The 22,136-nt window shown below is 50.4% G+C and overlaps 7 protein-coding genes across 7 annotated transcripts; 2 read left to right on the top strand and 5 right to left on the bottom strand.

Annotated features, from left to right (window-relative positions):
* Positions 1-258: 258 nt before the first annotated feature.
* FOBCDRAFT_292545 (uncharacterized protein) lies at positions 259-827 on the bottom strand (the record flags this gene model as incomplete). Its single annotated transcript, XM_031178048.2, has 2 exons — positions 259-448; positions 502-827. 2 exons carry the CDS (start codon positions 825-827, stop codon positions 259-261), a joined length of 516 nt encoding a protein of 171 aa, XP_031043935.2.
* A 651-nt stretch (positions 828-1,478) lies between these two features.
* FOBCDRAFT_222125 (P-loop containing nucleoside triphosphate hydrolase protein) lies at positions 1,479-2,542 on the bottom strand. Its single transcript, XM_031178049.3, has one exon. It carries the CDS (start codon positions 2,348-2,350, stop codon positions 1,541-1,543), a length of 810 nt encoding a protein of 269 aa, XP_031043936.2. The 5' UTR covers positions 2,351-2,542; the 3' UTR covers positions 1,479-1,540.
* A 536-nt stretch (positions 2,543-3,078) lies between these two features.
* Positions 3,079-6,656, bottom strand: FOBCDRAFT_260238 (uncharacterized protein; the record flags this gene model as incomplete). The annotated part of the gene is made up of 4 exons (XM_031178050.2): positions 3,079-4,143; positions 4,193-5,876; positions 5,928-6,193; positions 6,408-6,656. 4 exons carry the CDS (start codon positions 6,654-6,656, stop codon positions 3,079-3,081), a joined length of 3,264 nt encoding a protein of 1,087 aa, XP_031043937.2.
* Positions 6,657-12,060: 5,404 nt separating this feature from the next.
* Positions 12,061-12,931, bottom strand: FOBCDRAFT_32702 (uncharacterized protein). Its single transcript, XM_054704354.2, has one exon. It carries the CDS (start codon positions 12,780-12,782, stop codon positions 12,369-12,371), a length of 414 nt encoding a protein of 137 aa, XP_054560329.1. The 5' UTR covers positions 12,783-12,931; the 3' UTR covers positions 12,061-12,368.
* Positions 12,932-13,613: 682 nt separating this feature from the next.
* Positions 13,614-16,367, bottom strand: FOBCDRAFT_200849 (uncharacterized protein; the record flags this gene model as incomplete). Its single annotated transcript, XM_059608981.1, has 1 exon — positions 13,614-16,367. The coding sequence occupies one exon, from the start codon at positions 16,365-16,367 to the stop codon at positions 13,614-13,616; it is 2,754 nt and encodes a 917-aa protein (XP_059464767.1).
* A 3,506-nt stretch (positions 16,368-19,873) lies between these two features.
* Positions 19,874-20,485, top strand: FOBCDRAFT_32656 (ribosomal protein S30). Its single transcript, XM_031178054.2, has 4 exons — positions 19,874-20,064; positions 20,124-20,149; positions 20,215-20,319; positions 20,381-20,485. The coding sequence occupies exons 1-4, from the start codon at positions 20,031-20,033 to the stop codon at positions 20,402-20,404; spliced, it is 189 nt and encodes a 62-aa protein (XP_031043941.1). The 5' UTR covers positions 19,874-20,030; the 3' UTR covers positions 20,405-20,485.
* A 514-nt stretch (positions 20,486-20,999) lies between these two features.
* On the top strand, positions 21,000-22,028 carry FOBCDRAFT_222109 (uncharacterized protein). The gene is made up of 3 exons (XM_031178055.3): positions 21,000-21,341; positions 21,402-21,746; positions 21,800-22,028. The coding sequence occupies exons 1-2, from the start codon at positions 21,099-21,101 to the stop codon at positions 21,618-21,620; spliced, it is 462 nt and encodes a 153-aa protein (XP_031043942.2). The 5' UTR covers positions 21,000-21,098; the 3' UTR covers positions 21,621-21,746; positions 21,800-22,028.
* The last annotated feature ends 108 nt before the right edge of the window (positions 22,029-22,136 follow it).

The raw sequence follows: 22,136 nt of genomic DNA, 5'->3' as shown, positions 1-22,136 counted from the left end.
TGCAAGATCTCAGTAATCGCAAAACCTACGATCTGTAATCGTGACATTCTTCTGAAAGACGGCTTGCATGGACGCTGTATCTCTTTACAGCGGCTCAATACTGTACAGCATCACATAGAACAATCGTATATGCTATCCATATCATAAAAATAAAACGTTAATGTTAACCGATCTATTACCACCGCTATCGCGCTATCGTACAACAGTCTCATCTGTTACAAGTATCCTAGTGTCAACCTCTGCTTCTTCTCCATACGCTTAGTTGAGGTTATAGTGCTCCTCCTGGTGGCTGACAGAAGAGTGTCTCTTAGTCGAGCTCTCATGAGGATAGTCGTGCTCAATGATAGGCTCTCCAAGGTGCTCCTTAAGAGCAGAAGGAGGAGCACGGGCAGCGTCAAGAGTAGCGCCAGGGGATTTGTGCATGTCATTCTGGTAAGAAGGTGTGTTTCTCAATCTCATGTTAGACTTGAGCGCTATTTCATATGCCAAGAGTGAACTTACGAAGGCTTGGATTGAGATGAGGGAACACCAGGGACATTCTCTACCAGCGAGTCGATCCTGTCTCCTGTGCGGACACCCTCGGTCTGCTGGTTCTGGTTGCTTGTTGCATCAAGGGGCGAAATGTTGGAGTTTGAGCCCAACTCTCGCTGGTTGTTCTGGTTGGTGTTGTTGAAGGTGTTGTTGAAAGACTCGGTGTTATGGGAGCTGGTGTTGTATGTCTCTTGGAGAGAACCACTGTTGTGAGACTCTTGGTGAGAGCCAGTGTTACTGTTCTCAGTGTTGGAGGGGACTAGTGTCTCCTTGATCTTGTTCATAAGGTCTGCCATTTTGTTCGAGTATTGAGGGCTAAAAAAAGTTGTGTTGGAAGTCAAGTGAAGTAAAGCTTGATGTAGATTGATGGTTCTAATGGCATGACTTCCATCGCGGACACGTCTCTTATATAGTTGTCGCCTTCGCCTCTTACACTAATATCCTCACCACTTCCATCATTCTTCTCTAATCAATCAACGCCATGAAACCCTCTCATTCGACAGCTCGGCTGCTGCGTCATGTCGAAATCGTCATGACGTCGAATGATCGGCAGAGGCTCCATCACCGTGCGATAAGCATATTCTAAACCTAAAATTAGTGCTCCATTCCCTTGGTTTTTGTTCCTGGGGCTATGTTGATGATAACCCGATTCTTCTTCGGGTGACATTGGCCAAGCTTTTTGGTTGTGCTAAAAACCCTGGTTCGGAAGACATCATGCGTGGGGCTAGAATCTTCCGCGGATACATCGCCAAGATGAGCGACCTTTATGAGGGCAACGAGAGGGATTCGAGGTTGCTTATTACGTAGATTGGATTGTTGTTCCTCGGGAGTGAGAAGCTTATTCGGATGTCGAAGCGTACCACGTAAGCTCAGGTACGGATCATGGATCGAGATGGATTCTCGAACGGGGTGGTTGCACAGCAGAGTCACATGTGATGGCGCAATCATTCAAGGCGACTAATCAGCGATCCCAGTTCAACGGCATCGCTTATATACAATGTCAAGATAATCACCTATTATACATCATCCAGTATCCAGCTCCCAAAGCAGCAGCCGCTCCAGCCCACGGCATAACAACCATCGCAGCATCAACAATGTTACTCTTAACCTTCTCCTTTACAATTCTCCGTAGTTCCGCTGCCTCATTCACCCAAGGAAACTCCTTCTCCGGCACAGGCTTATCCAGAAACTCACAAATGGGCTCCCAGCCTTGGCCCATGCGATACTCGAGTAGTTGTCCCTTGGGCACCATCTCTCGAATAACACGATGATGGCGGTCATACGTTTCTCTGCTATTCTTTCGAGCTTCTCCAACTGTCTCTGCTTGGAAAAGACCTAGCATTTGCTTTCGCGCCGCTGGGCCTGCTCTAGACCCAAGCAGTGGTTCAACAAATTTGATGGAGAACTCGGCAATCGGGTTCCAGAGTTGTTTGAGAACACTCTCGTCAACGCTCTTGAACCAAGGTTCAAAATCCCGAATTACAAGAATGACTTTAGCATCGGGGTACGTCTCAATGAGCCGCGGTGCGTAAATAGACGCTACATCGGTGGTGGCTTCACATTCTCCCCAGATCTCATCCCACTGTTCACGAGTGAAGGGTTTTCCCGTGTATGTCGGAAGATTCGGGAATGAAGCGTCTGTTGCGCGCTCAAGATTCTTCCAGGCTTCTTTGTCGTCGAGGATTTTGAGACCGTGGAACACGTCTTTGTAGCCGAGAACAGTGAGGGCTTCGGCCATGGAAGCTGTGCCTGTACGGGGGAGGCCGAGACAGAGGACTTTCATGTCTCGTTTTGGCTTGGGAGTTTTTGTGTTTGACATTGAGGGATTGGGAGATGTGAGGAGTTTGGTGATGAGAGGTTTGAGTTCTTTGGGATTCAGCTTGAAGATATTGATCTTCAGACCGCAAAATGAGCCACGCCCAAGTGCTTACCACACGTCACGCTAACGCGACAGCGTAGGATTTCACGGTTGAAGGTTCAGGTAGGAAGTTACTATGAAACATGACTTTAATGGTCAGGTCTAATTGGACCTCAGTTCAATTTGAACCAATCGGCAGCTTTGGGATTGATTATATGCATTCGTTTGCGGCTAAGAGGCTCATCTCCCTTACACCACCTCCAAGCATCCCGGACGGAATTCCGTTCCACTTCGCTAACATTCATCACATTGAACAAAATCACTTTAAACCTTAGATAGGTGAGTCACTCAGGAGAGAATTGATTCATGATTTAACATTTGACTTCATTAAAGAACTATTTCCGCTTATGCATAGGTAATCTCAAGAGATCTGGAATATCCATCCATGATCCTCTTCATCCTCCTCTCATTACAGCCAACGGCGTCCTCTGTGGTTCATTTTAGGGTTTCCTCCGGTAGCGAGCTCATATCTCATGTCTACGGCTCGATCATTTCCTCCTCGTCCACCTTTTTCTTGAACCCTTCCACTTTTTTAACTCCGTTGTTTGCACCGTTTTGAGTTTTGGGCTATCTACCTCTTCATTGGCAGAATTATAGCAAAGAACCTTTTCCCTTTACTGGGATTTCATTCACGCCTTCTTCTCGGCGTTGTTGCGTTGAGCGGCAGCTTGTGCGTCAACCTTCTCAGAGTCGTGACGGACGCTGGCTTCGCTGGAGTCGGGGGTGAGATACTCGCCGAAAGTGCGCTGCTCAAGATCCATGTCCTTCCACTCGACGCCCTGGTTCTTGCGGGCTTGTCGGCGGAAGTAGACACGCTTGGCGAACTTCCAGGCCTCGATACCGCCGAAGAAGAGACCGGCGGCGATGAAGACGATGGCCCACTCCCAGGTGATGCCCTTGTGCTTGAAGACGGTGTCGCTAATGACGGGGATGTACTGGATGGGGAAGAGGGTGACGAAGCCGAGCATGATGGCCCAGAAGAGGAACTGGTTGCGCCAGACATCGTGCATCCACTGGGTGAAGTAGAGCTTGGAGCCGGGCTGCATGCGGAAGAAAGATCGTCGCTTGTCAATCATCTCCCAGGCGAGGAAGAGGGAGAACCAGGTGAGACAAGCAAAGGTGGTAGCACGAGCCTTGAAGACGGTCTCACAGCTATCGCTGTAGTTATCGTTACAGTCCTCACCGAGCTCACCATTTCCGAAGGCATACAGACGGAGGACAAAGGCGCTGAGGCAGAGAGCAGCAATCCAAAGGCCGTAGACAACCATGTCGATGATGAACTCGAAGGAGAAGACACCAGTCTTGAGAGAAATCGGGGGTCGGCGAAGGATACCAGCGACAGCGCGCTCGAAACCGAGACCCATGTCGGGAAGACCAGAAGTCATCATGATGATCCACATGATCTGGACGGGAGCGATAGGGAAGACGGAGAGACCTGTCTTGTCCTTGAAGACGAGACCGACGAGAAGGACGACGGCTTGGGCGACGTTGGTGGCGAGCACGTGGAGGATGAATTTCTGGATGTTGTCGAAGATACGGCGACCTTCCTCGATGGCGGCGACGATGGAGGCGAAGTTGTCGTCGCTGAGAACGATATCGGATGCATCCTTTGCGACGTCGGAACCGGCTTGACCCATGGCAATACCAACATCGGCACGGCGGAGAGAGGGAGAGTCGTTAACACCATCACCAGTCTATTTGGGTTAGTATAAATTGCGAGAACTTGCAGGAGTAGCCACATACCATAGCACAGAACTTGTCTCGGCGGTGCAGAGCTTCAATCATGCGAACCTTGGTCTGAGGAGCACATCGTGCAATAACAAGAGGGAGGAAAGGAAGCTGGTCGACTTCATCATCGGTAAGACCATCAAAAGTAGTAGCAGTCATGACCATAGTAGCAGCAGTGTCCTCGGCAACGAGATCCATACGGGTAGGCAGGATACCAACCTCAATGGCAATGGCCTTAGCGGTCTCGGGATGATCACCAGTAAGCATGTGGACGGAAATACCAGCCTCGTGACACTCTCGGACAGCGGGAGCAGACTCAGGACGGGGAGGATCATAAAGACCAACAAGACCACGGAAGACGAGATCACACTCAACAGTGGTGCGGTCAATCTCATCACCCTTCTTCATGTCGACGTTGTAGGGCTTAGAAGCAAGAGCGAGGACACGGAGACCCATTCCAGCGAAAGACTCCATGTTACGGAGGATCTGCTCACGGAACTCATCGGTGATGGGGACTTGCTCCTCGTTATCCTCAGGGCAGTATGTAGCACAGGCACCAATGACACGCTCGACAGCACCCTTGGTGAAAGCGAAGAGTTGGCTGGTTCGGTTATCCTTCATGATGACGGACATGCGCTTGACATCAGAGTCGAAGGGAAGCTCGGCGATCTCACTGTACTGGTTGGCGGCGTCGTGGCTGGTAAGGCGAAGACGGTTCCAGTCGAAACGAGAGGCGAGGACCTGGATAGCAATCTCGGTGGGATCGCCGCGGGCGTGCCATTCGCCGTTCTTCTCGTTGACGGTGGCAAGGTTGGCGAGAGAAGCGACTTCGAGGAACTTGACGAGAGAAGACTTGGACTGGTTGAGGAGCTCGCTGATGGGAGAAACAGAGCCGCATTCATCACCGCCCTGCTTAAGAGGAAGCTCATGGGGCTGGCTGCGAGACCAGCGCATGTCACCAATGGTAGGGTTGAAAGGCTCAGTGGTGTTCTCGATGAGATAGGTTCCCTTTCCAGGAGTCCAGGCTCCACGGGCAACCATCTTACCTTGGGTGAGAGTACCAGTCTTGTCAGAGCAAATATCGGTAACAGCACCAAGAGCCTCAAGAGACTTGAGGTTACGAACAATAACGTTCCGCTCAACCATGCGCTTGGTACCAGCAGCCATGGTGATAGTCAAGACGACGACCAAACTAGCGGGAATCATAGACAGACCAGTAGCAACGGCGTAGATAATAACCTGTTGGGAAGCATCGAAGTCGTTGGCAGCAAGGACGATAATGGCACAGATGACAGCAGTACCGAAGAGGTAGATTGCCAGACGGGAGAGCTTCTTCTGGAGAGGTGTGCCGACGTTGACACCGAGGAAGCGACCAACAGCGTCGGTGAGGGTGAGAGTGTAGGCTTCGAGATATCGGTGAGGCTTGGCGGAACCATCAGCCTTGCGCTTCACGGGGCGGACCTTGCTGTCCTTCTTTCGGAGGGCAGCAGCGATAGCACCGATTTCGGTGCTGGTGCCGGTAGCGAAGACGATACCCTTGGCACGACCCTTTGTGACGGTGGAAGAGCTGTAGGCGACGTTGATACGGTCGCCGGGTCCGGTGTTGTCTTCGAAGACTTCATCCTCGTTCTTTCGAACGGGGAGAGACTCACCAGTCAACATGGCCTCATCAGTCTCGAAGTTAACGGCCTCAATAAGTCTGCACCAATTAGTAAAAAGCCCAGTGTAAGTGTCAAGCATGGGTACTCACCGAATATCAGCAGGGATCGTATCTCCGGTCTTGATTTCCACAAGATCACCGGGAACGACCTCAACGGAGGGAACTACCTTGGAGTCTCCATCGCGCACAACACTAGCAGTGGGAGAAGACATGGACCGCAGAGAGTCCATGGTCTTCTCGGCAGAGTACTCCTGGAAGAAACCGACGGTGACATTGAGACCAATAATGAAGGCGACGACACCACCCTCAATCCATGACTTGATACCGAAAGAAACAGCCATGGCAAGAATAAGCACCTTGGCAGACGTCAGTAATCATCAACATAGCGCGTGCAGGGGTGTTCATGTGGTGTGAGCAGGTGGGTTAGGGAAAAAACGACGGGCTGCCTAATCAGGTAATATGCAGTCGGGAGGCGAAAAGAAATAGTTCAGCCATCGAGATATGCTTAAAGCATAAATTTTCGAGTGTGTGGGGGCTAAGAGGGGGGAACTGGACTGGTTTTGAACTCACCAGCGTCATGGCGTTAGCGACCTGAGCGATGATGATCTTGAGAGGCTGAACGCCATCAGCTTCGCCGAGATCATTGTTGCCAAACTTTTCATGTCGTTGTTTGGCCTCGGCCTCGGTGAGACCGCTGAGAGTGTCAGTCTTGAGCTCCTCGACAACCTGGTTGAAAGTCAAGGCGTGAGCGGGACGGCTCATGGGCTCGTTGCTCTGACCAGAGACATGGTTGTCGACGGAGTCGTCCTTCTTAGCCATGGTGTAAGTCGAAGCTAGCGGGTCGCCAGCGTGAAGAGTTGCTTGTTATATATCTCGACTCGGTGCTGGCTTAGAATGTATACATGAGTAAAAGACCCTTAAGCCTATGTCTGGGGATTCCTGTAAGATTATTTGCAGGAAGCCTTTCGTCTGGCGTCGGAGGGTTGTTGGAGATCTAAGTGAAGAGATCCTTGGGGAGAGGAAGAGAGGAACAAGAATTGATCGTGCGGGGAGATAGGGAAGGTCTTATAGACGTCTGTCCCATCTTCGACGACAGAGACAAGAGGCAGAGCAGTCAATGCTTATCTCGCCAGAGTCTTGGCTCAAGTCACTATCTAGGTTGAGAGTTGATTTCACTTCTCCAGCGGACCCCACATCGCCAAGAGCATTACCCAATTTTTCCTTCTCTGCGTTACTGTTTCTCTGTTCCAAAGGCGGGGAGGCATTGGGATTGGGCATTCTGAACAGGTCTTGGCGATGATACGAAACCTTGGTTTGTTGTTGTGTTGTGTTGAGAGTAGTAAGAGACTCTTAGAGTATACGCCCCTGGCCTTGCCCGAGAGTCCACTCCGCCCCGGAGGGGTCCCACTGCTTCGGTTCTCTGGGGTTGATTGGTGAGACGCCCACACAGCGCCGTTCTGTACGGTGGTTCAAGAGGCTGTTCGCCGTCGGCACGTCATTTGGAGACTTTGCAGCACTGGCTACCAAGCATCCTGTGACGCGGCGTGGCGGGCTCGGCATCAATTGGCCTTCCTGAGTGGGCGACCTGAGGCTTGGTATTCTTGGGAGACAAGGGTTAAAAAAGAACCATACCAGCGCCCATTGCTCTTTGACTAATACTAGGTTCAGAATAAACCCGAATTCGAATTGCCTTGGAAGAGGGGACAAAATAGCGGTATTGGCAAGATATCGTCAGGGCTGTCTGGGGTTTGCAATGTCGGAGCCTTGTTTGAAGCCTTGCTCAGTGTCACCTGGTGATGGTGAGGCTCTTGTAAGGCTTTCAGGGACCTCTTCAGTGCCGTCACCGATGGTGGATACATTACAGAGTTGAATCAATGGTGTGTGTCATGGGCGAAAAAAAAAGAGAGGGGGAGGGGGGTATACTTAGGTAGGTTCTGGGAGCACACTCGTCTAACGTCGGTTCTAGGGGCCATATGCACTGAAAATGCAGTGAACTGAACTCGGTTGCAGTGTGTGGTCTGCTTCGGTGGTATTTTCTTCTCGACAAGGAAGGATCAGTATTGGCATTTCTGGGCATACATAATTTCTGCTCGCCAAGTCGTCACGTCATTGGGTCGTGGGCAATCATCACCGTCAACCTGGACTCCGTTTTATTGCTTTGTTCTTCTGGCCTGTTTTTCTATCTGCACGTTAGGTGATATCGTAGTTGTAAGTCTGTAGGCATCAATCAAGTTCATTTGAGAGGCAAAACTTCACATCTCACCTGCGACAGAAAAGAAACGGGGCCGGGTATGAGCCGATTGTTGTTCTTTCAGCTTGCATTGTTACGGCCCGGGTTTACATCCCAAACATCACGGAGGTCCGAGACTGTCACGGCACGGAGTTATTAATCCACCTTCTGAAGCTGCCCGTTGTGTTACTGGTCAGTCTCGTGACTTGGAACCGTGGAGATCTTGGGGTTCAAGATCAGATCTTGAGATATGTTTGGCTGAGGAGACGGGCTGCTCAACGCGTTACGCAACTTTGCTTAGCTTATCCCTTTTCAGAAAACTCCTTCGCAAATCTTCGCCAAGGATGAGGTGCAGGCACTGCCACCCTTGGCAGAGGACTTGATGGTGTTAGTCACGGACTCTTATCTTTGCCCAGAGTCTGGAGGACGCCTTAGCTAGCCCAAGTACCTTGATGTTTACCGTTTCCAGATAAACAGGGGCTCAACATGCGTGGTGCTAGTGCACTAACGGTAACGACATCATCTTGGTGACATTTGCCACTGCGCTTATCTCTCAGCTGTCAAGCCAGTATTTACTACCTGACCAGCTTCCACTGCTTCTAGAAGCCATCCCGGCATGCGAGTACATGGTACGTAATCAGTCCTCCACCAGATCAGCCAGGATTCTCCTCCAACGTGACAATAAGCTTAAATCATCGGCATCTTATTGAACTCGGATCCACTAATCTTGGTGCACAATCTCCTTCAGAAATCTCTGCGCTATTCCTTTTAGCCTCATTCCAACACCGCGTCGAGTGACGAATGAGATGTCCTAGAGTCTGCGCGTTGCATTGCGATTACATACAATTTCTCGAACAGATACAATGCCAATTCTCTACGACTCACGCGCATACATACACTAGCCTCCCTTGTCTCCGTTTACTTACTAATGGATCCATTCGAGGAAGGCCGTAAAATAGACGGTAAAGAACATAGCCGTCGATCACTGCCTCTCGCAGCTCAAAAGAGACGCCGGACGCGGAGACGCTGACGCCTGACTATGGTGAACTACCAAGGCGGGAACGAGAGAAGCGCCGTATGCCGCAGCAAGACGGGGAATTAGGATTCTCTCGATCCACTCTAGACGACACTTTGTCCTCACAGAAACGGGGCGCTTATGCCTAGCACAACCATGCGCGTCTCTAACAGGCCACTGCGAGGCTCCCACGGGAAGAAAATAAACGGGGTCACTCACTCTCCTGCTGCCATTGGATCCGTTGCCTCCGGATGTTGTCTCGGGGCGGACACAGCGGGGCGTCAACCTCCCCACGGAGGTGCCCCGGTCTCCAGATGGGAGCCTCTCTGTGGCGGAGATGTTGTCTTCTTTCTTTTCCCCTGGGAGGGGGGGATTTAACCCGGATGTGTCGGTCTCGCAACACTTCGCTGCGGACGTGAGACAATGCGTGGGGGGGTTACTTTGCTGAGGAATCGCAGCACCATTGACTTCCATTATGGGGAACAATATGCCCGGACTTGTCTATCTCCGTTCGGAAGGAAAAAGTAATTCTGCTGCAGGTCCCAGGACGTGCAGCTTTTTAACTTGCTCACCAACCATTGAGTGGCTTGTATAGTTGCCGTTATTGCCGTATGATACCTAACTGAACACACTGCAGCTGTTATAAGCCTTGATCTATTAATGGGATCATCTTGGGCAGCCATGAACGAACTTCGGCATAAAGATGGTGATGCTCGGTCTTCTTTGTCGCGGGAACGGCGGCCAAAGTAACCAAAAACCTGGGGACCCGGCGCCGGAAGTCTTTGAGCAGGAATTGGCAGGGTCTTCAGGCACGGACATGAACATCGGCCGGGGAGTTTGCGAATGCCTTGATACACGGCAGATGGGTACGCTCGGGCTTCGGCGATCATCTCAACAAATATCGGAGCACCATTCTGGCATTGCGGCTCATCCTCAGAAGCAGTAAGCCGAGCCTCTTTCTTGCGAGCCATTCAGAATCGCGTCTTCAACAACCGTCTCTGTGAAACAATAAGATTCATTGTTATCAGCCGCAGGGACTTGGGTCTCACTGTGTCTACCCAAGAACTTGGCGATATGGAACTTGGCCGAAAAGCTCTCAAATCCACCGGGTGATATACCATCGTACCATAATTCGAAGGACTTTGTCTTGGCTTTTTAAGAGCCCTAGCATAAGCGCCAGATTTCCCCAGGCTCCCACGATGGCTTGCAAGAACTCTGGGGTGAACCATTCAAGTGATGAGAGCTTCAGCCATGTCGACGCAGCCAAGCCTTCAGGCAATGGATGCGGTCTAGGCCTCTAGAATTCAAGGCCTCAAGATGTGCGACGCTCTCGAGCCTCTTTTTTTTTTTAATTCCCCATGGACGATCCTTGTGGGGGTTACAGATAGTGTTTGGTGACGAAAACTGAGCGGATACAGGCGAAGATATTGTTCGGGCCTTTTCGGTTGTTTATCTCGCTGGTGCTGCAGGTTGAGATTTAGATCTATCTGCTACATGTAGGCGGATCTATACTATCTCCCGTATACTGTCTTTATTTATTACGCGTATCGTGGTGAGTTACAAAGTACGAGGCAGATTTTAAGAAACAGCTACAGGGTACGAAGGGTTCAAAGGTTTCCACCCACCATCTTGAACCAGAGATGGATGTCTGAAGCCAAGTCAATACAAGGCGCCAAGTTGATCACCAAAAAGCTTCTCAACACGTGTAGCCACGATACAAGATGTGCTCACAACCATCCACGATTCCTCTGTGACAATATTTTGCTGCAAGACGATCAAAACGTGCATGCTGCAGGAAGAGCAAAAAGGAAAGGGAACACGAGAACAAACGGCAGCGGAAAAACGGACACACGCCCCCCTTCAGTACAGTTCAGTAATGGAGCGGAACGGTCGGCGGCCCCACAAGCGTCTCATTGCCAAGGCGAGCAGTGTTTGGGTGAGGCAGGGGTATAGTGGGGCGGCGGAGTGGGGAGTGGGCTTGGGCGGAGCCACTCGTAGCGAAGAGGTTCACAGAGGAGGACACGTGCCCTCCGCTGAAGGACCCCGGAGCGGAGGGCGTTGCATCAGAGAATTTTGAAGACAGTTTGGTCTGGGGGGGGAGGGAGGAAGGAGGAGGTTGGGACAACTTCAGTTCGCGAGGACATGTCACTCCTGCTTGACATTGTCCATTCCATTACTTAACTCCCCGCGTCGTGCTTCTCGCCAAGTCCATCTTAGAGCGAAGAAGCATTTGACAAGAGCCTTGGCTTGAGACAGGTCGTAATACGACAGCCATCCGCGGACCAAGTAGTCGGTTATAACACAGACAAAAGCAAAGACAAAGCCGACTGTCCGGTTCACGCCGAAGAAAGTGAGCAGATATTCGAGTCTCGGTTGTAATATCTGTTCATTGCGAAGAGGCGAGATTATTTTGGACTTTGGTTGAACTTGGCGATAGCACGACGTCACAGTCTTACAGCCCGCAACTACATGTCCGAAGACACCGTGAAAGAACGCAGTCAGAATCCTGCTAAGCGATCGATGATGACCTCGGATCACAGAATCATCGACCGGATAGAAGGGACATGCAGGCTTGCAACCAGGGCCTCAATAAACGCTCATTATGACAAGAAAGCCAAGAGCGACAAGACTTTTTTTCTGTGGCACACCATGCTTTGCTTGAGTCGATGAACATCGTTGGAGGCGAAAACGCCCAGGCCGCCAAGGGAAAGCAATCAGACCCAACCAAACGACCCCAAACGAGAGACCGAAGGTTCAAATATTTGTGTCAATCCTTGCTCGAGGAAGTGTCAACGTGCAGGATTTCTCGTTCAGCCTGATCGACAGCCACCATCTTGACTCTACTCGCCAATGGCCTTTCGTGAGAGATACAGAATAATACGCACGCGACCATATTCAGAAAAGAGAACATCTCTTGGATGCACGAGGGGGAGATAAAGGGCCCCTCCCCCGCCTGAGGGATCCCTTGGCGCTCAACTCAACTTAACTCTGTCTCCCCAACCGTCGAGTTTAATGCATCCGGGAGGCGGTCCCGGTTGTTGTTACTATTACCTATCGGACAAGGGTGAGCGAGCTAATCTTGACAATTAGAAACTCTGTTTATTAGTTATCGCTGTTAAGCTGAAGTTGGGAAAGCTTGGCGTGAACTTCGCTTGACTAAGTGATGCATGGTTGAGAAAGTAATGTAGGTTGTGATAACGTTAACCTCGTTAATTAACATAGCTTAGAAACAGTCTCCAAAAACCCAATTCGCCAATCCCCAACACCTTAAACACTCTAGGTCTTGTTAGACCTTGGCCATATGATGAAGACAGCACTTCCAATCACCTCCGGGTCCCTGTCTGAAGACGCTATGACACCAAGCCTCCGTCGCCAACATCTCTCCATTCTGGAGCTTCCACGCAGTGACGCGGTAGTTGAGCGCTGAAGCCATGAGGTCGATCTCTACGAACTCAGGCTCGTCGTGGATCTTGTATGCCGTCCATGGCTCGTAGCCGTCCTCCATGTATTCATCCAGAGAGGGCTCGGTGCGGGGTGAGTACACCTTTTGGTCTGGTTCGCAGAGGACGGCGTCCTTGGTGATGTATTTGCGCATGATCTCTGGCTTTTCGGATGTTAGGGCGCGCCAGAGAAGGGCGGAGGCGTCGAGGGTGCCCTCTTTGTTGCGGTACTTGATTGTTCCCTTCTTTGGTTCGCCCATTTTGATGGTGGTGGTGGTGGTTTAGTGAGAGGTTGTAGTTTGGTAAGAGATTTTGTGATAAGGTGAGTTGGTTGAGATAAGATTCACAATTGACGGAGACGAAGATGATGAGAGTGAGTGATATGAGGATTCCCCCTCTTGAATTGACGTAGATATTGGTATTTCTTGAATCTGCATCTTCAAAAACCTGGCATCGTCGGATCCCTGCTTATCCTGACGTCACAGCCGCGCAAACCCTCCAAGCAGGATATTCCCGACATCCAATTGCAAGAAACTCTGCATTACAGCAACAGGTTATTCAATTCTATCTCACATGCTCTATTCTTGCTTTTTTGTCGTTTCTAGAAGATTGTCTCACCTCATGCCCGTCATCGCACTGCAGTCTTGGCGTTGAGAACAGACACCACCACGTTTCTCCGCCATTCGATATCGTGATTTACAGTCTATTCTTGGACGGGAAGGTGTTCGCTTTCAACAAACTTTAGTTTAACGATAGACTCGTTGCCAAGAAGAGCCTTTTAAAGGCTAGACTTTGGAGAGGGGAAAAGTGGATGTGACGTCAAACAAGGGGTCCAGACAAGACCCTGTGAGTTTGTTGAATAATAGTTTCTTATATTCATCATGTCGTGACTCGTTACAACTTTCGTCAAAAAACTAAATACAATATTTCCCATGGTTCTTGTTATAGCCAAGCAACCTGTACACTATTCAGATTAACTGTGTCTTTTTTTCCATCCACGCCGATTCTGTAGTAAACAAGAAAACGAATTGCGTCGTGCAATATTTGTCTATAGACAAACAGAAGAAGAAAATGTTCGTCGAGAACATAACTTAGTGAAATCTCTCTTTGATGTACACCATGGCTGCGAATCCAGCGCAGCACTTTGTGCTCATCTCATGCTTGCACCAAGGACACTTCACCGTCATGGTAACGCTCCCCGCAAAATCTGTTGAGCCAGCGCTCAGTACACCATCGGGGTTGGACATGGCTTCGTAGAGTCTGCTTGGCATATCATGGTAGCGCATGCAAGCGCAGCACTCGACAAACATCTTGGCGCTTGGTTCGCCGTGATTCTGATGCTCTAGGTTCGATTGGCGTCGGAGCGTCTTGATTGTTGCTTCCGGGTCGGAGACGGTCGATCTATGGCCGCTCTGAACGGAGCGCAGGCGTCCTTTGCTTCGGGGTTTGTGCTTGAGAGGGGGGTATGTTGGTGTTGAGGCGAAGCTTGTCTCGTCGGAGGAGACGGGTGTTCGGCGGGGTGTTGAGCTGCGGAGGTTGGCGTTTGAGAAGGCTTCCATTACTCTGTTGGCTGCTTCTTGGATGGGATCGATTTCGGGGTCGGAGGGGTTGGTGTCGAAACGATCGATGGGCGCCATTTGGGGGGAGTTTGTGTAGGACCAGTAGGGACTGACGGGGCCGGCGGTTGCGTGCATTGAGGGTTTGATGGTTGCGATGTTGGGGGAGTGGCCCATTTCGGACTGGGGAGGGGATGTGTGTGGTGTGCTCATGGGAGATACGGTTTGGATCCCATCGGAATATGAGGACTCTGATGAGCTTGTAGTAGGTCGACGACCAGTTGGTGAGCGTGTAGTTCCTGGGGTGAGATGCTTGACCGGAGCATGAACGTGCTGCGTACGAATGGGGGCATCATTAGCACCAGTCAATCCCTTCGACACTGGCAAATCCGTCTTTGGTGGCACAGGCGGCCCAACAGAAGATGCAGTGCTCATCTTAGAAGAAGTACTCTCCTTACTCATCGTCGAAGAAACCGAGCTCTGCGCAGAATGACCTCTGCTGAACGCACTCTTGGCAGCATCCTTAAACTTCCATTTCGTGGGCACAGTGGGTTCTGAATCAGCAGTGATCGGTTTTGGTCGCACACCCGGCGAAGTCTGTTCATAACGGATGCTCGGGGGATTATGTCTGAACAGCTTCTCCTTGGACTTTGATGACTCGACCGGGGCGCTCTTGGCTTCATCGGACGCTGGTTGGTTGTGGTTGAGTCGTGTGAGGAGTGTGAGAGATCCTCGCTTTGAGCTTCTTCTGGGAGGTGTTGGAGGGATGGAAAGGCCTGATGCTGTTGATGAGCGTCGGGGTTGGGGTTGTGTTGAGGTTGTTATTGGGGGGCGGGAGACGGTGATTGTATCTTGCTGGGGAGGTTTTTCGGTGTCTTTGGGCTTGACGGCTTGTTTCATGCTCTGGTTTGAAGAGCGAGGTGTGACGCCTTGTTCGCCGTCTTTGGTCGAGCCCTCATCCTTCTTGATATAAAGACCGCCTCGTCTGTTCAGACCTTGGGCTTTGTTATACAAGATCTCGCTGTCGGGTGTATGCGCGGTGTTCTGATCACCCTCATCGTCCGTGTCGGCGACTGCACAATCATCACTGACAGAACCACGTCGAGCTCGGGCGCTCCACAGGTAGATATTGACTGAACCCCTTCGATTGGGCGACTTGGGCGGTTTCGATTGACCCCTCGCTCCGGATGTGTTGATCGAGATAGGCGGGTACGCTCTTCGTTTGGCATCTTCCTCTTTCTGTAGGGGATTGACCTTGAGGGGTGTGAATGACCCATGGCCCAGGAACGACTTTCGCATAGCCGGATGGACCCTGCTATCACCCTTGGCCTGGTCCTCGAGGACTTTCTGGTGGAAATCCTCCTTCTTCTTCTCAAGCTTCTTGCCGCCCAAGAAACCAGTAGCGCTGGTCTCATCGAATGAAGCACGCTTGATCTCGAATGACTTGCGGAAGATGGAGGTAAGCGAGCTGGAGCGACTGCGTCTGGGCTCTTCAGGATCGTCGTTGTTTCTACCAATCGAGAATCCCAATAAGCTCGACGAGCGAGATCGTCGCTTCTGTGTGGTTTGAGGCGGCTCAGTTGTGCTGCGTCCTTGAGTTCCAAGGGACGGAGGCGGCGGTTGAGGTTTGCTCAATTTTCGACCGCGAGGCTTGGGAGCGTTCTTCCAAGCTTCTTCGAGAGCTTGGTTCATGGCTAATTCTTGTTCCTTCTCCTTCGCCTTTCGTTTCTCTTCCTCTTTTCGCTGGAGCTCCTTTCGCTTCTCTTCTTTCTTCTCCTTCTTCTGACGCTCGTATGCTTCCCAAGTGGGTGATTGACACACAGAGCGCTGCTCTTCCACATCAGGGGGGAACATGAACGCCACGGTCTTGTGAGCGGGCTTGTCGTCTTTGAGCTGCTCCGATGAGGATGATTGAGAAAGATTCTTTCCAACGGGCTTTCGGGGGATCATGTTTGGCGACTCTGAGCGCTCAGGAGCTGAGAAGAGCGGAGGAGGAACAGCGGAGTAGTTTCGAACAGGTGTAGGACCTTTCTTATCCTTCGGCACCAATTCAAAACGACGAGGAGGGTGGCCTGGACTGGGTGGTACTGAGCCACTGCTATCAGTGCATGCCGGAGATGGAGGCACAGAGCCTTGATGTGTTCGCTGAAACTGTGTGAGTACGTCAGCCAAACCCTCCAGAATCCCGCCAGTTTCTGTGCTTACATTGAGCTTCTTTTCCAGATCGAGCATTTGCTGCAAGCTATTTGAGCGAGAGCGCCCTTGAGGCGCTTGAGCAGCGAGGAGCATGATAAAAGCTTTTCTGCTTCTGATTTGGTCTTTTTACACGCTCAAGATAACCATTGACCTGAAATTGGCGGGGGAGCGTGGCAAAGGTTCTGTGAAACAAGAAATATCGGGAGAAATTGCGGGTGAGTTGGGTTGGACAAGGTGGGGTGAAGCTGATTGCTGCAGGTAAGCGCAATAATAATAAATCTGAGAACAGTTTCTCTGCTTATTTTCGCGGGTGTTCGCGTTTGTGTAAATATGACCGAATGCGCCCAGAAATTGCTCTGTTGCGCCGCGTTCGGAGCAAGATGCTATCGGGAGCTAAGGTCAAAAGCGGGTGATGATGTCTCGGTTGGTGTTTTATTGGTAATTTGCTTGGAATCTTCTCATTCCAATTCGACTTTTCCCTTCTTTTCCTTCTGAACAATTTGAGAAATCCCAACGAATGCGGGAGATTTTGAGTGAGAAACGCAACGGATGCGGTTGTGAGTCGTTGCAAAGGCGGTGGGCAAAAGATGCGGGTATCTCGTGATGTGGTGGGATTGACTCAAGACGAGATGAGACGAGCTAGAAATCACCCCCGACTTTTTTCTTCTTACTGTTGTACAAGCGGGGAATAAAAGAAGGCGGGATGAGTGAGAGGGAATTGCTCTGTAATATGGTGACACAGGAGCAGAAGCGTTATCGGTGAGGTAGAGTGAGGTCAGGTACGGGAGGATGCAACGTTGGTTGGGCTCAACAACATGCACCCATTTACATGGATATGTAAGAGATAAATTAGAAGGGGAGAAACAGGGATGGATGTGAAGACGGGCAAGGGAGATTAAGTGTTGGAGGAAGAGTCAGTGGAAATAGAAAATTCCAGACAATTCCGCTCCCCGAGTTGAGGTTTGTATCTGGAGTGGCCCGGCCAAGCAGTGTCAGGCAATCAATCAAACAAGCTTAGAATCAAGCAAGCAAAAGATGCCGATATCCCAGTTGCAGGTTGGCAGTTCTTTTTCTGGGCTTACAGTAGTTTTGACTAGTTGCAGATGGCCAGTCCCAAACCAGCTGAGTAGCGGGACGGTCTGGGCCAAGGATCATGATATCTCAACCTAGCGATAATGGATCAGGCCTGTTTGTGTGCGTGATGCGATTGTCATTGCGGGATGGCGGCATCGATTTCTGGAGTATTGGACATGGTCCATTGAGAGCCTGACTGGGGTTAATGACTGCAAGACAACCCAACAATGTTTGCATCCATAATGATTCTCAATTATTACTGGCTATTCTGTTTGAACTGTCCCTCGATATCACCATTGATGCTTCCCAATTCTTCCCCTCACTCTCCCACCTCCTCAGCTAGACTCAAACCCTCAGCTGCAAGATGCTCGTAAGAATCAAGCAGTGGGTTTAGAATACGAACTGACGAGGTGGGCACTAAAGACGTGCGTGGCTGAAGTGTCATGGCCCGAATCGCGGGGCCATTGGTTCGGCACCTGCGGGAGTGATCCACGATGGCCTTACAGAGCGAATCCTTTTTTAGACTAACAGGGGTCACCAAAAATAGCAGCACGCTCAATGGAACCATCCCGCAATATAAGGCAATGACACGAATAGAAACTATGTCTCAGTATGGAAGGATACGAACTCATCGGCTGAGGCAATTGACGTTCTGGGGTTTAGCCGTTCTGCATGGAAGCTCGTTTAGGTCTTTTCTACTTTGCTTTTCGGAAGGAAGCGTGCGGGTAGAAGCTAGCTGGGAGGAGGGGCTGGCCGGTAACATGAACCGCTTATGCGCGATGGAGGCTGGATGATAACGATAAAACTCTGCATCAAGTGTAGCACAACGTGGCAGGCCTGTTCTCTCTAATTATTCCCCCGATCCTTTGAGCCAAATGGTGTAATTGTCCCAGCCCTCTGCCCATTAAATGGATGGCAGCGGGAAGCAATCAGAGGGCTGATGACATGATCCAACCACCCCGCTATCAGAGATAGCTAAAGTATCGTGCAAGCTAACAAACAGACTTTAGCTGCGCGATGATGTGATCTACCAACCAGTGTCTTGTTTCTCATCGCCTAGAGTTTCTGTGTAATTGATCGGGATGGTTGGGGCCGTGCATCTGGGGCTGGAAGGTTAGACGGTGGAACGGATATAGCCCAACGACGAGCTTGGCCTGAAACGATTGAGGCAACGTTGGATAGCAGTCTCAGAGACTATATTCTAAATCATGTCTTCCACTCACCCTGAACTCTCCGCGAGATAAGATAATTAGGTTCAATTCCAACCACCAAGCGTCCAGAAGTGATTGAATCAATTGCCAGCCTCAGACAGTACGGTTCGGCATCGATCAGCTCCCTAAATGGTCTTCGGGAAAATACGATCCGTCTAAAACATTGGCAAGGTCTCAGTTCCTTTCTGGAAAGATTTCCGTCAGGTTCAGGTCTCAGTGGCCGTGGCCTCATGTCCTCTCGTATTCTCGCATCCCCATGTCCGCGACTTGGACCCTGCAAGAATCTGGGGCTCTGTGTAAATATAGCAAAAACATCCACTCTTGTGCTTTTTGTCGACGGCCAACGCGATGCAAGTCATTATGGATGGACCATGGATGAAGCGCCCAAATTAGATATGTAAGTCAATGATATCCTTGATTGAGATTTTAATAGATGTCCGCATTTGCTTAATGATGGAGGACCAGACAGTGGGGTTAAGCTGGTGGGACGGTTAGATGGAGCGATTTCGAGGTGAGACTTACCCTACGCCGAGGTCGAGGGACGAGAATGTTCAATTGTTGCACCATTCGCACGGGCTTCCGAGCCAGTCAAAATCCCATTTCTAATACCAAGCCCTTCTTTGTTTTGGTTACATATGGTTTCAAAGTCAGAAGAGTGTGTAGCTGGACATAATGCATGCGTAATACAACTGAACTGCATCGAATAGTCAACTTAATTCCAAGTTGGTTCCGGGTTGATGGAAATAGGATGTCTTGTATGTCATGATTGCAGATTTTCTACGCCAGAGACCATGATTGCTCGGTCGTTGCTGAGGACGACTTGAACCTCAATACTGCAGCCAAGAAGCAGATGTAAGCCCTTATTACGCCCAAAATGTTCAATGACCAGCAGAATGGCCACTAACACGATGTCGAGCCACACAACATCTTGTACCTGCGTGCCCAAATAACACGATGTAACCTTTACACCAAACCATAACTGCTGTGCTAGTTGATGAAACAACAGCATTCAGTATTGAAAGAGGAAGCCTGGCACTACAATGAAATCAGCATTTTTCACCATATCGTTAAGACCTGTTCCAACTCAACCCGCCAGCTTCATTACCCAATGACGTCACACGACATTCTCCAAGCCGCGACAGAGAAACTGATTTGACGAAAAGTTAGCACGAGATAATCGCTGAGATCAATTGAAAGTCATCAGAAGCAAACAGTAAAATTTCAGGCTGTTGCATGGCCATTGTAGGCCTGTCGCTGCCCTGCGGACGATTCTCTCCAAGCTCATTCATTACATAAGCGTCCTATTCCGCCACTCGGACCCAGTTCTTCCGAGAGGGCATCTTATCCCCGCTCACGTGAGGGTAGCTCTTTCCCGCCCACACACTTGCCAAATTGACCCAAAAATCTTACCGCGCTTTCAGCCAGCCGTTCGACTCTACCATCCACATCACCACCAAGCACATCATTCATCATGGGTAAAGTTCACGGATCTCTTGCCCGTGCCGGTACGTTGCGCCCGCCCTCACGACATTTCTCTCTTTCGTCGTCGCTAACATTCTCGCAGGCAAGGTCAAGTCTCAGACTCCTAAGGTACGACGACGCTCCGACATCGAAAATCCGACGAAACTCGATCACTAACCATCGCGATCCTACAGGTTGAGAAGCAGGAGAAGACCAAGACCCCCAAGGGTCGTGCTCTCAAGCGCCTCAAGTACACCCGTCGCTTTGTCAACGTTACCCTCACTGGTGGCAAGAGAAAGGTGAGCAGACTCGATGCAGGAGAATCACACACAGGTACAGGCGCTGACGATGCGGATGCAGATGAACCCCAACCCCGGCTCATAAACGACTCGTCAAATCGACAGGAATTGCGGTATCGGGAATGTTGGCTTACGGACACGGTTCAACACAACAATGGTTGGCTTCACTCAGTAATGGGATGATGTGATGGATTGGGTCAGGGTCGCAAGATAGGCTGAGCCCCCTTACGAAAAAATAAAAAGGAAATGGCGAAGAAGCACTACGACTCTACTCGGCGTCCGGTGTCAGTTGTCACAATACAACAAACATTTGTTCGCGCAAGGCATTTCTGCTGCAACTGTGAATGTGGGCATCTTCTGGTGAATAGGCGACTGGGCCAAGCAGGCGAGTCGGGGAGGCATCGTAGACGCTGCAAATTCTTTGGAGTTCTCGGCGAGTGACTCATGCTGATGGATGACATCCTCGACTCGTTCGTGCCTGAGGATCCAGAATGTCAAATTTGATGGAAATGCCAAACACCATGATTTCATGTAGAACAGCTCAAAGTCAGCATTCCAATGTCCATAAACTGCAGAAAGCTCGAGACCAAGACCTCCAATAGATTAATTGATGATTCGAACATGAATGCTTTCGGTCTCATTGCTCGCGTCACGTGATATCAATTTCAATTCCACATTGAACTCTGCACTCTGGCAGGTAGCTCCCGTTACTCAAGCAAACAACAACACTCTCCTCGCTATATACCGAATTTCTCTCCCTCAGACCACAATCAGACAAAATGGCCGACGTGGAAATGGAAGTTGATGTTGAGGCGGGCTCTCCCCCTCCCCCGGCGCGAAACGAATCCGACATGCAAACACACACCAAAGCCACAGCCGTCCGCTCCATCGAAGGCTGGATCATCGTCGTAACAAACGTCCACGAAGAAGCAGACGAGGAAGCCCTACAAGATCTTTTCGGAGAGTACGGCGAGATCAAGAACATGCACCTGAACCTCGACCGAAGAAGCGGTTACGTAAAGGTAAGCGCGAAAACACATTGAACATGGCAGGATGGATTGCTGATACAGTGGGTTGCTTAGGGATACGCGCTTATTGAGTACACGACACTGGAGGAGGCCCGCGCTGCTATTGATGGTGCGCATAACCAGAAGCTGCTCGACCAGACGATCTCGGTGGACTTTGCGTTCGTGCGACCTCCGCCAGGCAAACCTGGGCGTGGACGAGGCGCTGGTGGACGGAACAGAGGACGAAGCAGGAGTCGTAGCCCCGAGGGCAAGGATCGTGAGGAGCGCGATTGAGCGAGACGAGTCGAAAATCATGGGATGGACAATAGTACTGGATGAGAAAATGCAGAGACTTGATACATGCGCAACCGCCGACGTGCATGGCCAGAGCACGTTGGCAGTGTAATTTTGATACACGAGGTATGTCCATTTTCTCAACCGCAGATGAAGTCTTGGCCTAACACGTATACAAGAACAGAATGAGAATAACACTGGGACACGACCCTTGGCCTTGGACTTGTCAAGGGATTCAATGGCCTCTTTGAACAAAAGCTAGCACTTCATGAACCCATACTTAATGTGACGTGCAAATACAACTTCTCTGATGGGCGCCGTGACTTCGGTAGGGGACGCTTAGAAAGTGATCTGATGCGGACTTAGGGACAGTTTACAATCGGACGACAGAAGCTTCACAAATGTGCGACAACATTTTCTTAGAAATCTGCTCACGGTATCTCGACGCCTAGACTGGAAGAATAGCTGGTACCATCTCGATTCTCTTCCATCGTCGAATTCCTTACGAATCATGCT

This window comes from Fusarium oxysporum, chromosome IV, assembly GCF_013085055.1.
Source record: "Fusarium oxysporum Fo47 chromosome IV, complete sequence".
NCBI classification, from domain to species: Eukaryota; Fungi; Ascomycota; class Sordariomycetes; order Hypocreales; family Nectriaceae; genus Fusarium; species Fusarium oxysporum.
Note: the sequence above shows the minus strand (reverse complement) of the source record. Positions and strands in the feature narration are given on the sequence as shown.

What these genes read in the sequence shown, in the direction of transcription:
- FOBCDRAFT_222125 (XM_031178049.3), bottom strand. Translation starts at nt 2,350, where the DNA reads ATGTCAAACACAAAAACTCCCAAGCCAAAACGAGACATGAAAGTCCTC.
- FOBCDRAFT_32702 (XM_054704354.2), bottom strand. Translation starts at nt 12,782, where the DNA reads ATGGGCGAACCAAAGAAGGGAACAATCAAGTACCGCAACAAAGAGGGC.
- FOBCDRAFT_32656 (XM_031178054.2), top strand. Translation starts at nt 20,031, where the DNA reads ATGGGTAAAGTTCACGGATCTCTTGCCCGTGCCG. An exon ending in CGGATCTCTTGCCCGTGCCG is followed by an intron (nt 20,065 to 20,123) that starts GTACGTTGCGCC and finishes ACATTCTCGCAG; the next exon opens with GCAAGGTCAAGTCTCAGACT. An exon ending in TCACTGGTGGCAAGAGAAAG is followed by an intron (nt 20,320 to 20,380) that starts GTGAGCAGACTC and finishes ATGCGGATGCAG; the next exon opens with ATGAACCCCAACCCCGGCTC.
- FOBCDRAFT_222109 (XM_031178055.3), top strand. Translation starts at nt 21,099, where the DNA reads ATGGCCGACGTGGAAATGGAAGTTGATGTTGAGGCGGGCTCTCCCCCT. An exon ending in GAAGAAGCGGTTACGTAAAG is followed by an intron (nt 21,342 to 21,401) that starts GTAAGCGCGAAA and finishes TGGGTTGCTTAG; the next exon opens with GGATACGCGCTTATTGAGTA.